General features: G+C 39.1%; 1 protein-coding gene across 1 annotated transcript; it reads right to left on the bottom strand.

Annotated features, from left to right (window-relative positions):
• Positions 1–347: 347 nt before the first annotated feature.
• EDNRB (endothelin receptor type B) lies at positions 348–26342 on the bottom strand. Its single transcript, XM_070408891.1, has 7 exons — positions 25615–26342; positions 9000–9112; positions 8662–8866; positions 6931–7080; positions 6414–6547; positions 5758–5866; positions 348–2852 (listed from the first exon to the last, which is right to left on the bottom strand). The coding sequence occupies exons 1-7, from the start codon at positions 26098–26100 to the stop codon at positions 2718–2720; spliced, it is 1332 nt and encodes a 443-aa protein (XP_070264992.1). The 5' UTR covers positions 26101–26342; the 3' UTR covers positions 348–2717.
• Between the last annotated feature and the right edge of the window lie 542 nt (positions 26343–26884).

The raw sequence follows: 26884 nt of genomic DNA, 5'->3' as shown, positions 1-26884 counted from the left end.
TTTCACCTTTGATGTGTGGTACAATACTGATTAGCCAGTGACATGCTTCAGAAGCAGGCCACCAGAAAAAGACAGACATAAAAAGCCATTGAAAACTATCAGCCAGGTAATCAGCCTTGGAGAACTAAATGTCTGTATGTATATCTGGTTACTCGAAACAATGAAATATAACAGCAACACAGCCTAGAGACCTGAAATTTGACATTTTAATTTAAAATCTTTCATATTTCTTTGATAATTGTATGTTTAACATAAATATTGTCTACTTATAATATTTGTATTCCCTTTAAACACGTATTCGATTAGCATTTAATAAATTATTGCCTGCACAATAAAAAACAAGCTGGTATTTTTTAAAAACAATTAAAATTTTTATTAATTTTGTTTTCATAATAAAGAGTCCATGGTTATAATAGTTGCCACTTTAAGTGACTACAGAAAAACAAATATATAATTATTTTACATGATCATTACAATTTTCTAAAGTTAGTCACAGCATATACATGCTTTGCTACAAACTATAGCCCTTTGGCCATATATAAGCTGTCAATACTCAAAGGTGTTTGAACATGCACCCCTATTAGCAATGTATAAAGGAGAAAATAGGCTAAAATTGCTTATAAATATTTTACATTTTAATGCCCATGTTAACATTTTGTCTGTTACTATATTATACAATTAATACTAGGAAATGTGTCTTAAGGTTAAACAGTGGTAACTTTTTCTATCTTGATCTTAATTATGCCAAGAAATCATGTTCACCAAACATTTTTAGAAAAGCTGCTGAACACAATTTCATGAAAAATAGTGTCTTTATAAACTCTGTGTGCAATTTTAAGATGTGGCAAAATGCTTACAGACCACAATTCTGACATGAAGAAAGACTGTTAAGGATGTAAATGAGGAGAAAAACCAAAACTCAGTATATGATAATAAAAATTAGCTAAAACTTAAATAAAAATTTATTAACAAACTGTGAAAATATTAGTCTATTTTTTTTTATTTTGCTTAAAATCCAAAGTTTGAAATGTCTTTTGTGATAACAGGCAATGATTGGGAAGAAATTAATAAAAAAAAGACTGTGAGGGATTTGTAAGTAGAATTCAGGTGGCATGTGAATTAATTATTGTCCTTTCTTTGGGGCCATATCGTTGGGATTGGGCTGGCTGTATCATCAATTAGATGCTGGCAGAAAGCAATGTGGCCAGTTTATTTCCAACATGTGGCCCTGGATTACCAAAAGAAAATAAAGTGGAAACTCTGTTATATTTTAAGAGTGAGTTAAAGCTCTTGGGACCAATTTGTTCCTCAAGTCACTCTGAGAACATTGCACTGTGTTTTGCTGGAACCGAATCAGGACCTTTTGCATCTATGTGACCGGGCAGTGACGAAAGTGAGGCTAAGAATGGGACTCTGTCCCCATGGGTTACTTCCCACCCCCACCTCATTTCCTCTCTCTTTCGTTTTCTCTTGTGCTTTCACACACATCTCATCCCAAGTTAACATAGGGCATTTTGCTACAGAGATGAAAGAATTAAGCAAGAATGCACAAAGTAGGACGTTCTTATTGTCTCAAAAAGACAGTTTTGCCTGTGACAGAAAAGCACCACGTCAAGAACTTTTTTCTATTAGTTACAAAGATAATATAAAAATTAGTAATAAGCTGTTAAATTGCCTAATTTGTGTGATCTTAAAAAATATTACTCTAACTTTTATGCATATGCCAGAAACCATTTTATCTACAGCGGGAGTGAGAGAGGGTGCTGCCTTCTCCTTTGCCATGTGAACACTGCTCCAGGCAAGTCACATTCTGTCCATCGTGCGGTTACTGGCATCCCTCCATTGTAAGGATAGGAACCTGGGACCTGCCCTTAGTTTAATCATCTACACATTGTGTATTGTAGCAAAGTATTTACTGAAGAGAAAACTAAACAACTAGTGTTTAAACTACAATAGTAATATTAAAAGAAGAATGTTTTGAGAATCCTGAACAAATTGTAGGTAGCATTTTCTTTGCAGAGTTCTTAAATGAGAGATTTTAAAGTAGCCTTTTGAGACAGTATTCTCGACTTTTTCTGTTTGTGACATTTGATCTCACCTGAATATAAAAAGTTAAATGACTTTCAAAAACTTGTATCTCTCTGATACTTCCTTCTGATCATTTAAATGTTTCCAATGTCAAAAAAACATCATACACCAGCTAAACTGCTTATACATTTTGCATCCAATAATAGTCCAACCAATGGTGTGACACTATTAATAAAAGAGTTTTTTAAATAGAATTATTAAAACTTTTAATTAATTGATTTAAACTTCATTTAAAGATTCTGTTTTACAGTGACACATTTTTTCTTTAAATCAGATTCACATTAATTTAAAAATAAATCTCTTTAATAGAAATTCTGAGTGAGCTCAATTTAAATGTAAGTGATGTATGAATATACTAGAAGTTATTAAGAGCTACATTGAAGTGCTGACTGTAAAAAATTAAGAGCTTTCACAATGAAGCTTTCTTAATTCTCACTGCTTTTCTTTTTAGACTGTAAACAGCTTATACAATGTCATGTGTAACTGTGAGTGTTAAGAAGATAATCACTCTTAAATTTTTCCATTGTGTTGTGCAAACACACAGTTTGTTTTGATTTGGCAAATGCCTCATTATCTTAATCACTTCTGTCCAAAATGAGGAACGTGGAATTAAATGATGATTCCTTCTTTCAAGATGAGCTGTATTTATTACTGGAACGGAAGTTGTCATATCCTTGATCATTAGCTTTGGACTTTAAGCACGACTGCTTTTCCTCCAGAGACTGTTTTTCTTCAAATGACTGGCACCAGCAGCATAAGCATGACTGCACAAAACAAAGGCACTCATTATATATTTACATCAGTTATACTGTCGCGACTCCTACTCCCTAGGGTTCTGACTTTCTTTGCATGATTGGGAATTCTTGGGCCACTTTTGTGCTCTCTTATTTTTTCACTTAAAAACATGTAATTAGCCCAGTTGGCATGGTTCAGTGGTTGAGCATCACCTATGAGCCAGGAGGTCATGGTTCCATTCCCGGTCAGGGAACATGCCCTGCTTGTGGGCTCCATCCTGAGTGAGAAGTGTGCAGGAGGCAGCCAGTCAATGATTCTCTCTCATCATTGATGTTTCTATCTCTCTCTCCATTCCTCTCTGATGTCAATAAAAAATAGATATTTTAAAAAAACATACAATTACATAAGTAGCCTATGATAATTATGTTTAAGCCAGAAGATACAAAGAAGGAAAAATGTATAAAATTAAAATTCCCACCTTTTAATTAACATAAAAAAGGAAGCCACTCTTAATTCTTCATATTTACCCTTGACTACTTGAGAAATACTCTTAATTTTTTATAAATATGTAAATCAAGACTTTTTCCAATGTAAGCAGAAATATCACCATGTACATATATATACATGACTGTACATGAGCGTGTGTGTGTAATTATGTGCATAATTAATTTTAATAAAATTGTACTATATGTACTATTCACAGTTGACTTTCTTTCACTTGACAGTGTCATAGACATCTTTCCATATCAATGAACTTAATATTACATTGCCAGTGTTTTCAGCCACATGCTGTTCTCGTGTGCCTATTCAATACTGTTACATGATACACTATAAAGTATATAAGTGTCTCAGTTTTATTTATCCATTTTTTCCCTGGATTTTTAAATATTCAAAACTTTGTTTATTCTGTTTGTTTTCTGAAAATCTATATGTATAAGGAAATGAGAGGCCCATTGTTTTCTCCTCTATAAAATGAGGGAGTTGATCTTAATGTACATTTTCTCCTAGCTCTAAAATCTATGAGCTTATGGGTGGGCAAAGACTTTTATAGACTGCCTTAGAGTTTACAAGAAAGCTAAGTTCTTGACTTTCCAATAATGAACTACCAGGGACAAATGGATCATTCCCACTGAAGGGGAGGAAATACTTTTTTCTATGCTAGATTATCGAAGGAGTGAATGGATGGACATATGAATATAACAATGCAAGCAGCCAGATGAGAAATAACTAAACATATTCCACATCAAGTAGCACATCCCTGTTAAGAAGTTGGAAAAGAAGAGCTAGAACCTGAATTCAATTTCTTTGTTTGATTTGCTCTTCTCATGTCCATGTGAAAAAGAGACCAATGTAGTTATACTTCAAATTGTGCTGCACAGTCAGTCCAAAATCTACTCCAAATGAGATGAGTGCATTTAATTCAGGTTTAGCTCTTATTCATCACATGATGTCTGTCAGACATCAAAGCATGTAATTTTTATTACTTTTCTAAGCAATTCTAAGTACAACTGATTGGTTGAAGCAGTAAGGAGTGGTTGACTAGGTGGAAATCAACTATAGTGATATGTGAGCAAAAGTCATATTTTATTTATTTTTTTAATATATTTTTATTGATTTTCAGAGAGGAAAGGAGAGGGAGAGAGAGTAGAAACATCAATGATGAGAATCATTGATCGGCTTCCTCCTGCATGCCCCCCCACTGGGGATCAAGCCCGCAACCCAGCATATGTCCTTGACTAGAATCAAACCGGGGACCCTTCAGTCCGCAGGTCAATGTTCTATGCTCTGAGCCAAACCACCTAGGGCAAAAGTCATATATTAAAAAATCATCCATGGTCTAATAACAAGGGAAAACTGTAAATTTACTAGAGCTCTCTGAATAGAAATATTAATAGACTAAAGGCCCGGTGCACAAAAATTTGTGAACTCGTGGAGGTCCCTCAGCCCGGCCTGTGCCCTCTTGCAGTCTGGGACCCCACGGGGTATGTCCACCTGCTGGCTTAGGCCTGCTCCCCAGGGGATTGGGCCTAAGCTGGCAGTCAGACATCCCTCTGGCAGCTTGGGAGCCCTCAGGGGATGTCCACTAGCCAGCGAGGAGAAGGCCTAAGCTGCAGTCGGACATTCTTAGAGCTGCTGAGGAGGCGGGAGAGGATCCCACCACCACCGCTGTACTGGCAGCCGTCAGCCTGGCTTGTGGCTGAGCAGAGCTCCCCCTGTGGGAATGCACTGACCACCAGGATGCAGCTCCTGCATTAAGCATCTGCCCCCTGGTGGTCAGTGTGTGTCATAGTGACCAGTCATTCCAGTCGTTCTGCTGTTAGGGTCAATTTGCATATTACCCCTTCATTATATAGGATAGAGGCCTGGTGCATGGGTGGGGGCCAGCTGGCTTGCCCTGAAGGGTGTCCCGGATCAGGGTGGGGGTCCCGCTGGGGTGCCTGGCCAGCCTGGGTGAGGGGCTGATGGCTGTTTGCAGGCTAGCCACAACCCCTTCAGGGTGGGGGGGGTCCTACTGGGGTGCCTGGCCATTCTGGGTGAGGGGCTGATGGCTGTTTGCAGGCTGGCCACAACCCCCAGCCACCCAAGCTCCCAGTGGAGGCTGGCTGGAAGCAGGTATCTGGGATTTATTTATCTTCTATAATTGAAACTTTGTTGCCTTGAGCGGAGGCCACAGCCAGCCAGGGCAGGCAGGAAGCTTCGCTTCCTCCATCACTGCGGCAACCTAGCCTCCTGCTTGCTCCAGCTCCATGGCTGCTGGCCGCCATCTTGGTTGGGTTAATTTGCATATAGTCGCTCTGATTGGCTGGTGGGCATGGCTTGGGATGTAGTGGAGGTGTGGTCAATTTGCATGTTTCTCTTTTATTAGATTAGATTAGAAGAGATATATTTGAAACCAGATTTAAAAGACCATTTTATTTTGGAATACTCTCTTACCTTAAAGCAGTTTTTGAATCTTTTGCTCACCAAATACAGAGCTATTGGATTAATGCAGGAATTCAGGGAGGCCGTGTTGATGCCGATGTAGTCCAATACCAAGAAAAAGCTGCAAAAATAACCCAAAACCTGTCAGTGCAAAATATGCTGCTCTGAGCATGTATTCTTTACAGACTGTTGTGTTTTTATGAAGAAAAAAATGACCCATATACACAATGGTTTTGACTTTATTACTGGTCTTTGCTGATAGTGACTTCTCTGTCCCTCTGTCTCTCTTTTTCTTATTCTCTGTCTCTGCCATCCCACACACCCTCCCTCATACCATGCCCAATTCTCCCCTTTAAAATAAAATTGTATTTAGAAGTGCTGGGGCTGGCTGAAAAGGGATATTTTACAATGTGCAAAGGAGAATCAGACTGGATATTTCCAAGCATGCCACACACTTATGTGGATAATTCTGGCTCTCTGTTCCCAGTGTTCTCCTAAGCCCCCTTTACTCTTTCCTTTAAAATAGAAGTGAAGGTAAAAAGTGGGAATCTTAATTGCTCCCTAAGGATCAGAAAAATGCTACTTTCTCTTTCTGCCTATGAAAAGGATTAATGAAAATTTCTGCGTGGCATTTATTTACAAAACTGTCTCTATTTTAGTTTCCTTACCTTAAAAGTTCACATCTATTGGGATCACTCGGATCATAGAGAGTGAGCTTCAAAATCCTGCTGAGGTGAAGGGGAAGCCAACACAGGGCAAAGACAAGGACCAGGCAAAATACTGTTTTGGCCACTTCCCGTCTCTGAAATAAAAAGGTAGTCAGACCCTGAGATGATGGCTCATTGTAATCACAGTGTTCTCCTTTTCCAAACCGAATATTTAATATTGTATACAAAGGTCAGTGGCATTTGCAAAAATTCAGGACACTGAGCTTTAAATTGAATAATTAATATGAATTAAAACTAAAATGACTAGAGATTCATATTTGAAAAGTAATAGCTCTCTCTAGACTCTTTAGATTATATAGACTATGTCTAGATAGGTAATATAAGAAAAATACCTGAGCAAGAACAAGGAGATATACTCTAGTATATAATAATTTTAATATATCATCATAATACTTTTGTTATTCACAACCATAATCATAATTATAATCACGAGTTAGAAATAGTTCTACTTTCTTACCTGCTTTAAGTGATCGTTCAAAGCAATTTGCATGCCACTCTTCTTTCTCAACATTTCACAGGTCATCAGGGTATAAAAAAGTGCAGTGATGGCCAATGGCAAGCAGAAATAGAAACTAAATAGCCACCAATCTTTAGCTTTCTGGTAAAACTGTGGGGAAGAGAGAATTTCATCTTTATTTATTTTATTTTATTTTTCCCATCACCATTTATCCCCGCCCCCCATACTCTCTTCTACCTCCGCTAGTCCCCCTTACTTCCCAATACCACATTGTTGTCCATGTCCATCAGTTCTTTCTTTTTTTTCCCTCAATCTCTCCACCCCAATAACCCTCCCACAAGAGCTGTCTGTCTGCTCTCTATCTGAGTCTGTGGGAAGAGAGAATTTCATGATTAATATTCTCGGTAAAAAAATTCTATATAGCAAATGTTAAATTTAAAAAAATCATCATGGAATAATTATTTCCTAAAGTGCTGTAGATCTATTTTATAAACACTATATAGACTCTTTCAGTTCACATATGAACAAATAATTATGTATTGCTATTAAATAAAACAAACTTTTCCTAAAAGGCATTTCAGTTCTTGAAAGCAATGGGCTATAAATATGATTTAAACTTTAATCAGCTAGACAGAATTTAAAATATTTGGTAATTCAGATACTTTTGTCTTCACACAAACTAGTTTTCCTTATGCTATTCTTTGTATGAAATACTACATCTGAGTATGTAAAAATATCATAGTGTTTATGGGAAATTTTCACTTCTTAACACATTTATTTCATGGGAAAAACAGATACAAAAAAAGGTTTATGTTAATCATTTAGCTCTGTAATGTCTAAATCTAACCAATCAATTAAAAAAAATCAAAGCGACCCTTTCTTCTTTTTTTTTTTTCTGTTCTTTTTAAAAATTGTTACTCCAGACATGTCTGTGTGGGAGCAGAACTTATACAATCAATGCAATACTTTTTCCTCTTTTAACTAATAAGAAACAAGAAGACAGCAATTTCATTCCCAATTTTACATTAATATCCTTCTTTAATCTTTTGATTATCATAATATATAGAATTCATAAAGTTTTATATAGTCTTCTTAGATATGAAATGGAAAATAATCATTGGTGACCCTTAGATGAGCCCCCTTTGCATGAACTCTTCTTCACTCATTCTGCTGGGAAGAGCTTTTTACACTTAGGATCTATCTTCTGGTGACCAGCATTGCATCCTTTTCCTATCACCTGATTAAACGTTCTTGAATAAACGGCCAAGATGAAAGCTTCTTTGCAACGATAGCTTTCCCTTTAGAGGGGACAGGCTTGCATTCAGAATCCATCTATACCAGGGCAACTTCTACTTGATCAATCACTGCACTATCTACTCCCTCTGATGATTGCTGTGCTGTCTTATGCAAAAAAATGTAGTAGTTGCTGGTCCTTGTGGGGTTTGAGTAGAAAAGCTATAAATTCAGATTGATTTTCTCATGTGAACCTGGTTTATCTGTATCTCTGAATGCCAGGGGATTCTTGGAGAAATAGGCACCCAGCTTCTTGCAGCTTGGGTCGTTAGTCATTGTTAACCCTCAGTCCTGGGACCTACACTCTTAATTTATGCCAAGGACAGTCATAAATCAATAACTTCCAAGGAGGAGAAATCAGGGGGAAAATAGCTAAATATTTTTAAGGCGAGAACAGAAAGGGCGGGCGGGGGGAGGGGGGCGGGGAGTAAAATTTACCTGCATGAAGGCTGTTTTCTGAATGGGATGAAGCATGCAGACTTGCAGAGGTCTTCCTTTGTAGTCAGTGGGAATCATATCAAAACCCACAGCTTCAGGGATAGCCAGAACTACAGAGACCACCCAAATCAAAACAATTTCTACTGCTGTCCATTTTGGAACCCCAATTCCTTTAATTCGACTCCAAGATGCAACGGCTCGATACCTGAAGAGCGAAATAGAAGTGTTTGTCCATCTGGCAGAGCCTGGTTTTAGTGAATTTTATAGCTATTTTCTAAGTAACATAGCAGTTACTATAGAGTGTTCAGGATATACCTGACTTAAATATCTGCTCTTACCTGTCAATGCTCAGAGCACACAGACTCAGCACAGTGATCCCCACAGAGGCCTTCTGTATGAAAGGCACCAGCTTGCACATCTCAACTCCGAAGGGCCAGCCGCTTGCGAGTAGCTGCATTGAGGAGACATGAAGCTCTATTAGGGAGATTTTCATGAGTCCCCCTCTGAACTGCATTATGTAGCAGAGAGTACTTAACATGCAGAGTAAGATAACAAATTTCAGTTCTTATTCTTTTCCTCATGGACTACTCCTTTGAAAAGCACCAATGTTTGATATATGAAACAGGAGAGTGTGCTGGGAATAATGAATATGCAGCTAGCCCGGCCAGTGTGGCTCAGTTGGTTGGGCATTGTCCCATGCACCAGGAGATCACCAGTTGGTTTCCTGGTCAGGACACATACATGCCCAGGTGGCATCCCCAACAGGGGTCATGCAGGAAGCAGCCAATCAATGTTTCTTTCTCATTGATGTTTCTATCTATCTTTCTTTCTCACTTCCTCTCTCTCTAAAATCAATAAAGATATATTGAAAAAAAGAAAAGAAAATGCAGCCAGTTCATAAGAGTTTGCTATGCATCTATAGTAGCTTAGGGTCAAGATTTCCACTGAGGGGCCAACTGGGGCCAGCTCCCCTTACAAATGTGAAGCTAAAGTTCTATGAATGTCTCTTACACTGTTATGGAGTCCCCAATGCTTAGGTCATGGTAAAATTAAAATAATTTAATTAAAAATAGGTGATAAATGTTCCTTAGTTAGGAAGAACACAGTTCTCCTGTTGGTCAGTTTACCTAGTAATTGACTAAGGTAAAGAACAAAGAATGTATTCTTTACCTTAGTCAATTACTTGACTGCATAGTAACTCAGCCTGAGTAGGCATGCTGCTGCCTTTGGACTTTACTCTAGACCTTTCCTTATCCTGAAAGTCTCTTTCCCCACAGATACACTGGGCAAACTCCCTTGCCTTCTTTGGTCTTGTTCAAATATCATCTTTTTAACATGACCTACCCTGACCACACTATTAAGAGCAGTAATCAGTCAGGCATCCCCTTCTACTTACCCTACTCCACTTTCTTTTTTATCTATAGTACTTATCAACTCCTATTGCTTATGTTATAACATTTACTTGTTTGTTTTGTTTAGTTTTTGCTGTCTGGCACTTCTAGAAATTTTACAGAATATGGGTTCTGCAACTGCTTAATATAGTTCCGGAGAAATAGCAGATGCTTACTATATGTTCAAGTCCCTAATATAAACATAGGAACTGGTTATACAATGAGGAAAAAGACATAGTTATTGCTTGTATATACATATATGTATTTTCTCGATCTGACTTCAGACTATGTAACCATCTATTGTTAAACTCAGTTATTTTCTTTTCTAGGACAACTGGGTGTGCCCCACACTGGTAAATGAATCACTTTAGGTAAACATCTGGATCGAATGTTCATGAGGTTTTGAAAATAAAGAAAAGTATTTGAAATCTATGTTTTCTTTTTTAATGTTTTTAAAAATAACCTTCTAAAAGTAAAAACTATTTTGAAACACAATTGAGTCTTTCCTTTTATTAGTGAAAGTTCTTTGTAAAGTTTGTTAAGCTGGGTGATTGTTCTATAACTAGAATGGCACCAAATGTGTGTCTGAATATGAGTTGGAAATCCAACATGGGACCAATTTCATTTATAAGTTTTACATGAAAAATTGCATTGATATGTAGGACAAATATTGGAAAACTTACCATAAATATGCTTATTCTAGGGTCCTAAAAGCCTGCAGGGCCAGGCAGATAATACAGAGTAGTGAAGGGAACCAGAGGTAAGAAGGTCATTGGTGTCAGGAATACAATAGGGGGTGGTGGGGTCTGGGGTAAATCCTGTCTAAAAGGAGCAGCTGCTAGTAAACATGACATGATTTTTGCCAAAGGACTCTAAAAACAAACAAAAAAAAATAACCTCTTAATTTTTAGCCCCAACAGGGAATCCTATATAATAAAAGCCTAAAATGCTAAGTGTCTGGTCATCTGTTCAACCAATCAAAGTGTAATATGCTAATGATATGCTAAGGCCGCTCAATCGCTCACTATGATGTGCACTGACCACCAGGGGGCAGACACTCTGACCTGTAGGTTAGCTTGCTGCTGGGGTCCAGCTTATCAGGACTGAGTGAGACAGGCTGGACATGCCCTAGAATCCTCCCATGGTCCCTCCCTGGCTGGCCAACCTCTCACATCCCTCCTTTGCCCCAATCATGCACCAGTGGGGTACCTCGGCTGGTCTTCACCCTCTTGCAATCCAGGACCCCTCAAGGGATGTTGGAGAGGTGGTTTCGGCCCAATCCCCCAGGCTAGGCTGAGGGATCCCACTGGTGCACAAATTTGTGCACCGGGCCTCTAGTTTTTATATGAAATCCCATAGTTTATAAAAGTTGTCAACTAAACAATATTTTTAAAAAACACTGTCAGGTAACATTGTATTAACAAAATATATCTGTAGGTCCGACTAGTGATTTCTGGATTAATCAATTGACTCATAACTGTGTGCCAGGCAGCATTCTGAAGTCAGGGTGCATATCATATCAATGAACAAGGAAAACTCCCTGTTTTTATGGAGCTTACAGTCTAGTAAGGGAGGCAGACAAAAAACACATAAATATTGAAGATGATAACACAGGGGGTGTCATCATATTAAGGAAGTATGGTAGGATTTGGGATGCTTTCTTACTGGGGCTGACCAGCAGACCCTGAGTCAGTGATGGTGAACCTTTTGAGCTCGGCATGTCAGCATTTTGAAAAACACTAACTTAACTCTATTGCCATGTCACATATAGAAATTTTTTGATATTTTCAACCATAGTAAAACAAAGACTTAATATTTTTGATATTTATTTTATATATTTAAATGCCATTTAACAAAGGAAAATCAACCAAAAAAATGAGTTCGCATTTCACCTCTGACACACGTATCATAGGTTCACTATCACTGCCCTGAGTGATGGATGAATGATTACTCTGACACATGTTTCTGTGAAAGAGAGGGGTAAAGGGCTGCTTGGCTATAGGAACCAAACAGCCCTGTTTACCTGCCTCCTTAGGCTTTTATTATAGCACAGCTTGAAATAAAATTCACCTCTAGATACTATCAGCAGGGTAAGTATCCTTAGAAAAAGTATTCTTTAAGTAAGGATGTTTTGAAGTCTAAACATAGAGATTCCAGTAAAACACCCAGGGATTCATACTTGTTTGGAAAAGTCAAGGCAGAGGCCACTGACCTTTCAGAGATTCCTTCTTACAGACTTTCCAACCAAGACCCATGCTTCCCCACACTCTCTGGTAGGCCTCTCAGCAAGGTCTATCCGAAGGGGCAACATTTGAATAGGACCTGACTAAAATAAAAGAGTAAGCCATGCAAAGAGCATTTGAGGCAGAGGAAAGAGCTAGTGGAAAGATCCTGAGGTCAAAATAATTTGGGTGAGCTGGAAGGGGCAGAAACTATTGAGGAGTGATCCAGAAGATGAAGTTGTAGAGTAAATTGCTTGATGTGTTTTGTTTTGTTTTTGTTTGTTTGTTTTGAGGAAATTCATTGCAAGGTTTTAAAAAAGGAAAATAGAATGGTTTTATTTATGTTTTTAAAAAGATCACTGTGGGTGCTCAATGTAGTATTGAAAGGGGTCAAGAAAGGAAGCGCTGGTGAGAGGTCGTGGTGAGCTGGACTGTGTGGTGCTCTGGGGCTGAGGAGAATGAGTTAGAGACTGCATATATTTTGAAGGTAGAGCCACCAGGACTTGCTGATGGGTTGGATGTCAGATGTGAGGAGTCAGCAAACTCAAAGAGGTTTATCATGCGAAAAGTGGAGCCCTTTCTTAAAATGGGGCGGACTCAAAGTATCACAGGTCTGAACCAGCAATGAACTCAAGATGCTTTGAAAGAACTGCCAATTGCCCTTGGAAACATAAGAAAAAATAGGTTCCAGCCGGTTACAAGGGCTCTGTCAGACCCAGCTTGGTATAAATTATCCAGACACTATTCTGTCTCATTATACTGATTGTCCTTAGATGTATCAGGAAAAAATAACAATAAGAAGAAAACAAAACTCCTCCCTTCAAAATATGAAGTACCATTTCCCTCCCCTTGAATGTGGGTTGAATTTAATGATTTGCTTTTAATGAACAGAATGTGGTGAAAGTGATGATGTGTGACATCTGAGTTCATAAAAGAAAGGCATTAGGCTTCCTCCTTGCTCTCTCTTGGATTGCTCTTTCTGGGGGAGGCCAGCTGCCATCCAGGGAACACTCACTTCTACGGAGAGGCCAACATGATAAGGAACTGCGACCTCCTGAAAACAGCTAGTGCTAGTTTGCCTGGTGTGCGAATGAAAAAGATCCTTCAGCCCAGCCAGTGTTGCTCAGTGGTTAGCATCGACCTATGAACCAGGAGGTCAAGGTTCATGTTAGGGCACATGCCCGGTTGTGGCCTCTGTCCCCAGTGGGGGGCATGCAGGAGGCAGCTGAACAATGATTCGCTCTTGTCATTGATGTTTCTATCTCTCCCTCTTCCTTTCTCTCTCAAGTCAATAAAAAAAAATTTTTTTTTAAAGAAAAGATCCTCCAGCCCTAGGCAATCCTTCAGATGACTTCAACCCCTGCCAATATGTTGATTGCACCCCATGAGAAACCTGAGTCAGTGGCTCCTGAATTCCTGAACCACAGACTTGGAGTGAGTTATAAATGCTTATTGTTCAAGCCATTAAGTTTTTGGGTAATTTGCTATTCATCATTCCACAGCTAATACAGTTATCCTTGGTCACTCACTTAAGTAATAAATCCACATTTGAACCCATGTGGTCTTATTCTAGAGTCTTAGTGTTTTGAAGAAGCTGATCTTAGAAAAAAAGAATGTTTAGAATTAACATCACTATTAGTATTTTTAAACCCAGGGCTATGTGTCAAACAATGGTAAATATCTAGATACAGAGTAAAACTTTCTTCTAAGAACCTATTTTATTCACATAGTGTCCAATATTTTTGATAGTTTCAAGTATTTTATTGTCTCAAACTATTTCCAAGTATGCAAATATTAGAATCACAGAAGTACAGCCATCAGATGGTTTAAGATGAATGAGCTCCCAGGCCACTGAAGGGAAAGAAGTCTGGCCAATGAAAATGAGCTTTGCACTGAGTCCGGGCCCCGCTTTGTGGTTACTATTGTTTTTGGCTCAGCCTTGAAACTGGATTATTGCCCTTCATACCACTGGGAGGCCTGCGGCTCAACCTCTGACCCAAGTTATCACAGAGGATAGGGAAACACAAACTGAAAATTATAACAATTCTCTTCAAGTTCAACACAGAGATAGTCAGAAAGCTAATCATAACGGAGAGATTACAATTTTCTAATCTGCGCTTACAAAAGAAAAGGAACTACAAAATAGGGAACAGTAGCCTTTATCAGCTTTCAGGATTTCTGCCTCTCAGGCCTGAATGCTGCTGGTCCTTAGGGGCCACAAAAGATGAGCTCTCACTGTCACTTCTATTATTTTGTAGTGAGAAGGAGGATGACTTTGACAGTCTCCGCCTCTCTCTGATCAAAAAGCTTTGTGGATCCACCGAGAAGAGCCAGATAGCTTATAGCAGAAACCGTTCCCATTACTGATTCTCATATCTTTCTTAGTGGCCTCCATCAAGAAAGTCTTTGAGCCATTTAGTGCTTGGAGCTTATTTAAAATGCAAAGACAACAACTTCTTGTTTAATGATAAGCAAAGCACTGGGTGAAAGAAAAGTTGTGAAGTTTAAAAAATATCACTCTCAATCAAGATGCCCTCTTTAAAATTTGGTTTAAAAATGTTCTTATGGATTTTTATAATTCCTGGAAATTAATTATTTCACTATTTAGTGACAAAAATAATGACATCCAACACTTAACAAGTTGAAGTCCAACAATATACTAGTAGCTTTCCTCTTAGGGGAAGAGATTGATTGTCTTTATTGCAAGAGGGATCAACTGTAACTATAAATCCAACAACGGCATTTTTATTCTTTATACTTCTTTTTTTCTTTGGACTTCACCCCATTAAATTAGCTATCTTAGGGCAAGGTTTGAATTCTGAAAACAAATCAAACATGTAATCAAACAAGTTTTTCTAGGTCCCTGCTACAGGAATTAAATTTTAGGTCTTGTTTAAAATTAAGTTTGAATATCTATTACCTATCATTTAGCATAGGTGAACCGGTTAGAATATACTCCCATAATTGATGCTGGTTTTCACATTGTGATGGCTCATCCAAGGGAGAGCTTTGGTTACTTTGGGTCCTATAAGCAGTAAGAGGTCCATCTGACAAATGATAGCCTATGCTTGTGCTAACTCCTTTCCCTAGGCCAGTGGTCGGCAAACTGCGGCTCTCGAACCGCATGCGGCTCTTTAGCCCCTTGAGTGTGGCTCTTCCTAAGCCTTAGGAGTACCCTAATTAAGTTAATAACAATGTACCTACCTATATAGTTTAAGTTTAAAAAATGTGGCTCTCAAAAGAAATTTCAATCGTTGTACTGTTGATATTTGGCTCTGTTGACTAATGAGTTTGCCGACCACGGCCCTAGGCTAATACTGCTTCTCTAGCACATTTCTTTTGTATGAATAAACACAATTACATAAATAATCACTAGATTGAAAAAAGACATGACCGTAATGATTATAAGGTTTCTATTCAAGGATGGCTATAGTTTAATAACTTTAGGTTGGAATAGCTGCTTAAGAAAGGAAAAAATAAACAAACAAAAAACCCAGAATCCAAATAAATTATTTTTATATTACATTATAAAATTATTTTTAGGTAATAAAATTGTTTACTTTTATTTATAAAAGAATAAATAACATGACCAGGAAATAAATATCCTTTCTTTAAGGGTATTAAGTGAGTCCTACAAATCTTTCCAAGTAGGGATTTACATTTTTCAATTCTCTTTTTAATTAAAAATTACATTCTTGAGAAATTAAGTGGAGAAAATCCTGTAATACACACCACTCTTAATGCCCAAAGGAATCAAGCCCCATAAAGTTTGGAAATTCCAAAGTTAACCATCTTACACTAACAAATGTTCATTTGCCTCATTAACCATATATACCATTTTTTTTCTTTTCTTTTTTTTTAATTAAGAGCTAACACTGAGTTTTAACTGCTTGTTTCAGAATATTCTACTACATTTTTAATGCCTAGCACAGTGTCTGGCATACAGTGGTTACTCATTTAAATGCTTGTTGAATAGTAGGTGAACGATTGAGTGAATGGATGAATGAATGAATTTCATTTGAAAGCAAATCTTATGAAACTCGTATCATGAGCTTTTCAGTTCTCATATTTGAAACAAGTTCTTTAGAGAATTGAGATAACTTTGCATTTTTTTGTCTTGTCTAATCCATGTCTTCCCCTCTTTGAGATGATCAGATTTTCTTGACACAGACAGCCAGGGCCTGGAGGTGTGAAGGTTGGCTGTTCTATTGTTGGAGTTCTGCCTTCCAAGCAGGCTGGAAAAGGTCAAAAGTAAAAATTCCTCTTCTACCCTCTCTCTCCTACTCAAACCTGTCAAGGAAATGAGTGATGCAAAACAGAACCCAGTGTTTCTCACTATCTAATGGGATTCTATGAGAAGCTTTAGTTGCACATTTGGTGGAGATGGATGCAGAAAGTATAGGGACCCTACAAGAGATGATCATTTAAGAGGGCGGGTGAGCGGTGTATTAACGAAGACAAACCAGGATTACTTTGCCAGATTGCTATTCGTTCCATCTCATGATGAACTGTGAACAATTGTTTCAAATGACTGTATTATGTTTTTACAGTAAGAGTCAAAAGAGAGAAATAATGGAGTAGTTGTGTTCCACAACTTTGGAATAGGGTGTATTCTTCTGTGTTTAAATCTCTGCTTCCTGAAGCAGATAAGAGTTTTTCTGCATGTGAATTAGCATTTTAATAATGTAGGGCACTCTCATTCAAGGATTTCCTTGTCAGAGCTCCTTTTCTTTTTGTATTCATACCTACAGAGAGAATTAAGGGAAGCTGCCGGTCAAGTGCATAGAAAATAGTTTCTTGACATACATTTTACCAGTACCCTAGAGGACAAATATCAATTATAAGTTCCGCCCTGCATCCATTAAAATGCATTTAATCTCTTACAGATTGGGCCATGTGGGTTAGAAATATGTGGGTCAGAGATAATGTCAGCTTGTCCCCCAGGAGTGCCACTTAATAGACCAGAATATGAGCAGTGCCTCCCGGAGTTGTGCAAAACAGAGGCTCTCTCCCTAGGAATCTCTTGCATGTACGCCCACAAAACCGGGCTTTCCACAACTCTGAAAAGAATCTACGGCTTGCTGAAATTAAGTGATGACTCCATGTATATGAACTAAGGTCCTTAATGCCAGAAGCTAATTCCAGCATGTCATAGATACAAGTTTCATCAAAAGGTGGATGGAACTTGGGGATTCAGCAGGGCTGAATACATATTACCTGCTGCTGGAATAGCTAAGGGCATTTCCCCACACCTAAAGATTTGCAAATATTATTGCCTGTTGCCAGACAGCTGAGGGCATTTGAATCTACATGTTATTGCCTCCTACTGGCCAAACACCTGAACAGCTGAAGGCAGTTCCCCCAAAAGTAACAATGCCTACCTTATACCAAACCTTAACCTTTGATATGTATATTTGCCTTGTCTTAGGACAATTTGTGTTAATAAAGAGCAAGGGGTATGAAGATTCAGGAGAACTTGGTTCCTATAGCTAAGCTTCCTCTGGTTCCCCCATGGATTACAAATTGATATTATATTTCTAGTCTCTTTATTAATTTATGCTTCAGCATCTTCTCCAAATTCCTGAACCCTTCTAGATGTTGGGAAATACCCCGGCACTTAAAACAAAATCTCTAAAAGTAGCAAACAGATAGAAAAAAGATAAAAATTAAATTTGTCATAGGAGAAATTCAAATTCACTTTAAATACATTTCCCCACCAGTGTTATAATAAAATTTATTCTCATGTCTGTAACAGGTAACTAAATAGATGGATTTCTACTCTCTTATCATCTGAATTAAAATATACATCTACAGTTTGTGCTTAAAAACTTTCATTGACACATTAAGTATATCAAAAGAGTATTAAGAAATGCTGTTTACAAATCTAGCTTATTATTAGAGTCACTTATTTGTGCCAGTTCTTCTGAGAAGATCACTGTGACAGTTGAAGAAACTGAAGAATTATAATCTGATGGCCTCATAGTTCAAAAAGAGACTCAAACTTAATGAATTCAACAAAACTTATTAAGGAATTGTACATCTTAAACTTTATTCTATTCAGAGATTTCTTTATGGGTCACTGGTAAGTTACTAAGATAAAACATTTGATTGCTAGAGCATCCAAAAATCCCTTTAAAATGACTTGAAAGCATTGAGTGAGAAGAAAGAAGACACTGTGCAATCTAAACATCCAGAGTAGGTTTTCCTCCCTTCTGGAAACTACGACGGGCTAAAGAAGAGAGAAGTAGAGAAGGGACACCGGACAGAACACAGGACTATGGCTGTGAGTTTCAGGGACAGAGAATTTGCTTGAGTAAAGTCAACTTTGCTAATAAACTTCTGACTCAAGAATGATCCTCTTTCTTTCTTTTACCACCACATTTTGGCCATTTTCTTATTTGTTTACATTTTTACCAGTGGATCTATAGAGAAAGAGAAAGAAAAAAATCTCTAAAATAAAAGCACTGGAAAGAAAAGAAGTCTAAAATTAGAGAAGTTGTTGGCAACTATATACCCATACACCATACTCAGCTATCTTCCAAACATAACCAACCTCTTTTTAACTTTGTCAAGGACTGAAAGAGAATGTTTCACATCATAAATTACATCTTGAATCTTATTTCAGCTCAGGCTTTATCTGTCAACACCCTTTAAAGCACTTAATCACTTATTAGCATTTGGCATGTTTCTTTAAAAACAGTCAACTATAGCATATTAGCCACACGGAGATAACCTTATATGGTTTTCTTTGTGAAATGAAGAACATGGTGTCTTGGCCCTGAAACAACAGAGTCTTGGCTATGTCTTCCTCTTGTACAGCAGTGGAAATATCTTCAATCTTGAATGACGTTTACAAAAAAAGTGTAAAGCCTTTGATATGAAGCCTTACCACGTTGAAAGAAACATTTCCTTAACATTTTAAAAGGCTTGGATTTATGAAGTGACCAAGCTGTAGATCAAAGGCAAACACAAGAAGCACTATGGAGTTAACCTAAAGAACCTCTCATTGCCCAAGGCCAAGTGTTTGCCAACCGATTTGTCATGGGAATCCATGTGTGAAGCAGTAAATTGGGAAGATGAAGTTTTGAGTTTCTGAATTATTTGAATTCTATTATAGACCTGTTAATCACTTATGACCAATATCCTCATACAGAAAGGGGAGCAAGCTTCCCCCTTCTTTTTCATCTGAACAGTTATAAAAATATAAGTTAGAGAAATCCCACTGTCATTATGTCTAATGTATAATATCTTTTGTCAACCAGTCCTTGACTTGTATTGACGAGTGCAGGCACTGTGCTAGGTGGGTAGGAATGTTAGTTTTATTTGACAATTGAATTGAGGTCATTCAAAGTAATACTCTTCCTCTTTATTAATACTTTTTAAAAGCTAATGCATTAAATGTGCTTAATTGGTTCTCCTTAAAATTTCTTTTGCTTTAAATAAATGAATCTCAAAAGTATCTGTTGCAGAAGAGCAAAGAAATACCAAGCACGCTTCCTAGAGAAAGGGAGGAACCCACTTATTAACACTAGTGGACTCTGGGAATAATTTCCAAATCAGAGGGAAGTAACATGCTGAGGCTTCGCTTTTTATAATTTTCTGGGTTCTTTGTCTTGCAGATATGGTTCTGCCCCCTTTTGTGGGCTTACTGGAAGGCCCCCAGGTGTTTGATAACGCCCTCCCTCCCCTCCCCCTCCAACCCCGGGCAGTGACACGCCTTGCAAGACCAGTTTACTCCTCATATCTAGGTTCCATTTTGGGTTCAAAATTCTACTAAAGCATTTCAGAATATTCAAATATTAGTTAAAGATCTCACTTACTTAACTGGAAATAGAAACTGTTATTATCCTGGAAGAAATTAGACTCCCCTAACCAATGATACCATTACTTCTGCTTACTGACCAGAAAATTATAACTTCAAAAATTAAATTTTATGTAGTTCCATTAACTTTTACTTCTAAGATATGAAACTAGTCAATACACACAAACTTGTTAAGTACTACAAGTAGTCTAAGATCAGATAGTGAGAAAGGTGACTTTGCTCAGAAAGATAGTTTGGATCGTGTCCCAAGAGGAAAATATCTGATTACCTGACAAGGTCACTTGATTCAAAACTCATTTGTGGGTTCAGTGAAGCAATTCCACATTTTGACATGCCAGCATTTTAATGTTAGGCGTATCCCTTCCTAAACTAGTTAAACGTTAAACATCGGCAGTTTTGCCTCTCAGAGCTATGAAGGCAGTCTCTTGCTTCTAATAGTAACCTACAATGTTAACAGCACAGCCATCTAAATGCACTCCAGCAGGTCACCAGTCTGCTTTTAAAAAAACTCTCCAACTCCACTGAACAACTGATTAACTCAGATCCTTATCAAACTAATGTCCATATGAATATTTACCTTATCAGTTTACAAGCAGATTTGTTTTCAAAAGCAATTTGCAGGCAAAGGAAGCTATATTTGAGAATTAACTACATTAACTCAGTTATGCATGTAAATAGAGCACAGAGTGACATTGTTAAATAAAATCCATAAATAATTAAAAAAACCTCATCATTTGCTCAACAAATTTTAACTTCTTGAGAAGTTTAAAAAAAGTTAAAGAAATTTTAACTTTAAGATGCTACCAAGGCTTGTTGAATATCACTGTTAAACCAAACTAAGACAAACCAACCAACCAACCAACCAACCAATATAAAAACCTTCACAGCATCCACAAGAGCACTCAGCTCTTTTGCTTCCCACACAGCTTTGACATTAGTGTTAACCTAGTAGTCAGATAGACTCTCACAGGAAACAAACATCTAGATTATCCCATTCATTTTAGTCTGTACAGGAAGGACACAAATAAGTAGCTTGTGAATAAAGAGAGATGCATCCTCACATCAAAGACTTACACCCTGGATTTTGGGTCAGATACATGTAAATATTACATGTATACACACTCTGAATAATTATTAATTCCAATGGGTTAAATCTGAAAATCTGAAAAAAAAGAAACATCAATTGAGCTATCAGCTGTAAAGTGTGTATACATTTTTTGGACAATCTATATAAATATTAGAGATAGACATCAATACTTGTATATCTCTATGGAGATGTTATATAAAATCTTGATTCAAACTAAGATTATAACAACTTTGGAAGCAATATTGTAATATCTGTCAGAACTACAAATGTACAACCCTTTGATGCAGTAATTCTAATTCTAGAAATTTACCTTTCAGATAGAGTCATACATGTTTGTAAAGCCATATGTACAAAGATGTTATTTATAGGCATGTTTATAATGACAAAAGCTGAAAGAAAATTCTAAACAAATCTCCAGTCTTATTCATGCACACACACACCAATTTATTTGCTTACTATGTGCCAGGCATATATATATATATATATATATATATATATATATATATGATATTCTCTTTGAATGACTGCATTTTGCATTTTTCATCTGTATGGTCTTATGCAATATAGTGGGTAACAGCCCTGCTGTGTGTTGCTGAGAAGGTAAACAAGGCTTTTATTGTCAGCATGTTTACATGCATATTGGAAGCACTTGGACAGCTTCAGTTTACTGGTTGTCCTACAGAACCTCTCTGGCCTTTAACACAGGATTTCCTCCCTGACACAGGAGACCTGGTAAGAAGACTGGCTGTCCCTACAAGTTTCCAGAGTCCTAGTTCCTCGAGGAAGTCAAGGCAGAGCAGACCTATTTCCTAAGGTTTGCCAGCCCCTCACAGCAGCACCTCCCTGTGATGTCCTGTCCCATCCATAGCGGTCTCAAGGACTAGGGCTTCAGCAAGATCTATGACATTTTGTGGTTTGTCTACTTTGCTGAACTCCAGATTAATGGAATAGATTCATTCCATTTGGTGTGCCAACAAATGGGTTTGGGGATTCTATGAACCCCCAGAAATTGTGTGTGCATATATATGTGTATTATATATTAATTATAATGTATATATAAATTTTATATAACATATTATTTATATGTAATATAAATTGTCTTGAAGACAATTGTAACATCCTACAAAAAAAAACCCCAGAAAATCAGAAATCACTGGTTTAGAGACTCAAGTCTCCATTTAAGGATACATTTAAATGGCATGCATAATTCACTTAAATTACTTTCTGTGAAGTAGAATACCTGGCTACTCTGAAATTCTCAATGCATTTAAAAAAACTTACTTATATGGTGTCACAATCAGCACATTAAATGGCTTTTAGTTACTCCTGGATTCAGTGTTTTGGTAAATAAAGCCTTTGGTAAATAGCTATTATCAGTATTATACACTCCATTAGAAGGGGATTTCAGTAGATAGAAATTCTCGCATGACTCAAATTAAAACAGAAAATGCTTGTCGAGTATCCTACTGTGTGGGAGTGTCTCACAATTCCACCAGTGCTCTCCAGTGCAGCCATAACAACACACCAGGTTGGAGAAAGGTGTACGTGTCTGAGCTCACTCACTGCAGGGGAACGAGGAGGACCACCGGGTCCTGGGCTAGATGGCCCGGGTTCAAGCCTACCTTTATCATTTTCTATTGGTGTGACCGGGCAAGTGACTTCACCTCTCCAACAGGTGATTTCTCCATAAAATGGGGGGGGTGGGGGGGTGGGGGGTGGTGGTGACCACATGTTTTGTTGTAGTGATTTAATGAAGTAAACCAAGTACCTAGTGCATAATAAGGTACATGGTAGCCTAGTGCATGGTAGCCATTATTGTTATATGACACCTCAAATGACACCTATTTATGCATACTATAAAAATGAACCAAAGACTACTATGTAGAATTCAATGATGGCAAGCATAGTGATGGGACCGAATTCTTTGGGATGGATTTGTTTAGGACCACTATAGAAGACCAGATTTGTAATGACTCATTAGTTTATTTCAGAAGTACAGTGACAGCTTTAGCAGACTAAATGGTATTCCCTAGGCAAATCATAAAGAAATGTGAAATGAAAGTAAAACCTGTGTGCCACCCTGGGGGTTGAATATTCTCTGGCTTATTGAATGCAATCATATGACCAGATGGAGAAAGTAGTCTGATCCTGGCAGAGCTGACTTACATCTTGTCTGAAAGCAGCACACGGAAGGAAAATGCTCTCAGCCCAGGCTTCCGTAAGTTCTTCAGCTGCTGGCTGACTTAGGAAGGTGTCTAACATGTGGGGTTTACTGGGACCTCTCTAAGCTGGCTTTTTACAAAATTCTGTGCAAGCCTAGCAAAACTAGATATAATCTCCCTTTTAGAGGGATTCTATTTCACATATTTAAAAATTTCTCACAAAACCTTGTACTCTACAGTTTCTCAAGTCATTTTGATGAGTTGAATTCAAATTCCTCTGCCAAGTTGGAATGGTAAGATTTGGTCAGTGGGACTCCTTAAGAAACAAACGGGTCACTTCTGGCCCAAATGGAGCTGTGACCGAATTTAAGGGGCCCATTTCAGCCTGTGCTTCTCCCAGAAAACTCTCAGAGTTCATAAGCACTAGTTGCCATGCAGAATTTTAGAATTTCTTCTATTATCCCTACTTATTTCTGCAAGTATTTCCTTCTAGGGCTTGGATTGTAATCTGATTTTTATCTCTATACCTCAGAAGTTTCTAGAATGCCCTTATAATATGGCTATTTGGATTTTCAGAGACTCATGAAAGGCAATTTAAAGGCATGCCTTGTGATAATTTCTCCTGCCACAAGATCAAAGCATCCCTTACAAATCTTTCCCAACACTACATCTTTTTTTTTTTTTCTTTTCTCCTGTACTGAATCCAGGACTAGCTTTAGGCAAATCTGCAAAACAGATTCCCATTCTTTACACTTTGGTTCTGTTTTTCTGTGTGACTTTCTGTTGCTGATCATGATGGGAAAACAGTTTTACATGTTGACACTGTCCTTTGAAAATTTCCAGCTCTTTCACTGAGGCTATTTTTCTTAACACCAAAACCCCCCAAGAAGTGGGCACCAAGAACCTTATTGTAGAATTGAGGAAACTGAGACCTAGAGATATTGGGATGTGTCGAGTTCCAAAGCCACCTAGAATTAGGCCATGTGGGAGTTTATGTCCTGACCTTACTCTCCATGCCTGATTCCTCTGATGCCCATGGTGATCACTTAACAATGTTAGCTACTGAAACCATTCTTTGCAGACTTTAAGTTGAGTGCCCCTGGTCTGATCCATGAACTAATCTGTAGGGTACAGCTATCACTTTGGAACCTGATAGATTAGCCTGATTTCTGCCTCCAACTCTAACTCATTGTGAGCATGTGAACATACTATTAATCATCTGTAAAACGGAATAATATTCACTTGTGAACTGTCAGAAGGATTAAAGGAAAGTGACACACTTATTCCAGTGCTTGGCCCACTGTAGGCATCCAATAAAAAGTAGGAACAATAACTGGGCTGGTGTGGCTCAGTGGTTGAGGGTTGACCCATGAACCAAGAGGTCACTGGTTTGATTCCTGGTCAGGGCACATGCCTGGGTTGCAGGCTCTATCCCCAGTAGGGGGGTGTGCAGGAAGCAGCCAATTGATGATGTTTCTCTCTCATTGATGTTTCTATCTCTCTATTCCCCCTCCCCTTCTATCCCCCTCCTCTCTCTATATATATCTATATCTATACCTATATCTATATATATCTATATATATCTACATATCTCTATATATAGATCTATAGATCTATATATCTATATATATGAAGTAGGAACAGTATAGTCATTCACAGCAGGGGAACTGTATTCTCCTACTCACCAGTCTAGGTTTCTTTCTTCTAGGCCATTTGTTTCCTAAAACCAGGGTCCCCCAAGAAAATGCTTCCCAAGGTTAATAGTGTTCATGAGTCACTTAAGAATCTTAAGACGCAGGTTTGATTTAATAAGTTTGGGGTGGATCTGAAGTTCTAACAGACACTTAGGTGATATCAGTCCTGCTTTTGGACCACATTTTGAGCAGGGAGAATGTGTCCTGTGAGCTGGACTTAGGGACAAGATTTTTCAGGAACAGTGCTTCTCAGTCTTCACAGTTCATCAGAATTACATGGACGGCTTTTGAAATAAAATAAAACATATTGTGTCCCACCCAGAGCAGGTCTGAGGTGGGGTCATACAAAGTCGTTTCTAACAGGTTCCCAAGTAATGTCGATGCTGCCCCTCTGGGACTACAATGGTTCTATGCTTAGCAGGGTGTACTGAAGACCAGAAGGAAGTTTGGCCCAGTGATCACTGAGTTTCAGGAGGGGGATGAATCATCCTGAGTAAGCTCCTGCCAAAGACTTTCCCATTTCCCGCTCTCTAACCAGTCACCCTCCCCTCAAGATAGTAGTTGGCGCCTTTTACCTTGTAGACACTGATGGGGATGTCAATGATGATGTGCAGCAGATCTCCCAGAGCCAGGCTGGCTATCAAGATATTAGGGCCATTTCGCATGCACTTGTTCTTGTAAATGATTCTCAGCAGCGTGGAGTTTCCGATGATGCCCAGCACGAACACTAGGCAGGACACCACCGTGTTGATGTACTTGAAAGTCTCTTTGATTTCAATGAATCCTTCGCACGGGGGCGGGGGGCGTGCGTGAGGCGGAGCTCCGGCCGGCTTCCCTGCTTTAGGCGTCTGCGGAGGTGTGGACGACCACGGCCAGCTGGCGTTGGACCCTGCTGTCCTGGAGGTCTTTGTAGGGGGCGTCATTATCTCTCGGGCCCCCAGAGGTGGCGGAGTGGCCCCGGTCGCTGGGAATCCCTTCTCTTGTCCCTGGACTCCCGCCACGCCGCTGGCCAGGATCAGGGCCACCAGGGCGTGTCCGCACAGGCTGGGCAGCGGCTGCATGCTGCTGCCGGCTCCTGTGGGCGTTGGGTGGCCGCTCCGCAGCGTTCGGGGTCTGGAGGTCAGTCAGGAAGACGGGACACGGGTCAGCTACCTCCACCACGCCCCTGCCAACCGCTAGCTCGGATCGCTCCCGAGCCGTGCCCCTCCGCGCGCAAAAGTAACTCAAGTTTGCGCGGCGGTGGAAAGCTGGCCGGCGTGACCCGCCTGCATCCGTCCACTGTCCTTCCAGAACCAGCTTTCCCCGGTGGTTTTTCTCCCCTGCGTCACCCACTCCCCACCCCTCAGGGTGAATGACTCGCAGTGGGGCGGGGCGTTCTGGAAGGGGTGTGCCTGGGGGAGGGGGTGGGGGTGGGGGTGGGGGTGGGAGGGGGGAGGATGTCCCAGGCAAATCGCTGAGTTCCACGGTGGGCCGGGAGGAAGCCCAGACGTCTGGCTAAGGATGCGTGGCGACTGGGGAATCAAGGCACCTAGAGACCAAGGGGATGTGCCAAGCTTGGCATCTTGCTCCGCAGGGAACCCCGGTACTCTCCTCCTGGTGGGTGAAAGCCGCTCTCCCCTGGGCTGCCTGCGCTCAGGCTCCCGGGCTCCCGCAGGAGTGCGCGGGCCGGCGCGGAACTCTCGGAGGCTTCTCAGCTCCGTCGGGCTTGGGAGGACTATCAGCAACATTAACTCGAAAGCTTCTGTCCCCTCCGAGTAGTTTCAAACACGCTCCCTCCTTTACTCCAACCTCAATTCGTGTGTCTATACGGGTGTTTTTAAAATATATATATCCTCAAACTAGCAA

Source organism: Myotis yumanensis, unplaced genomic scaffold (assembly GCF_028538775.1).
Source record: "Myotis yumanensis isolate MYYU_CA2020_CCGP unplaced genomic scaffold, mMyoYum1.0.hap1 SCAF_3, whole genome shotgun sequence".
NCBI classification, from domain to species: domain Eukaryota; kingdom Metazoa; phylum Chordata; class Mammalia; order Chiroptera; family Vespertilionidae; genus Myotis; species Myotis yumanensis.
This window is presented reverse-complemented; position numbering and strand designations above follow the sequence as displayed.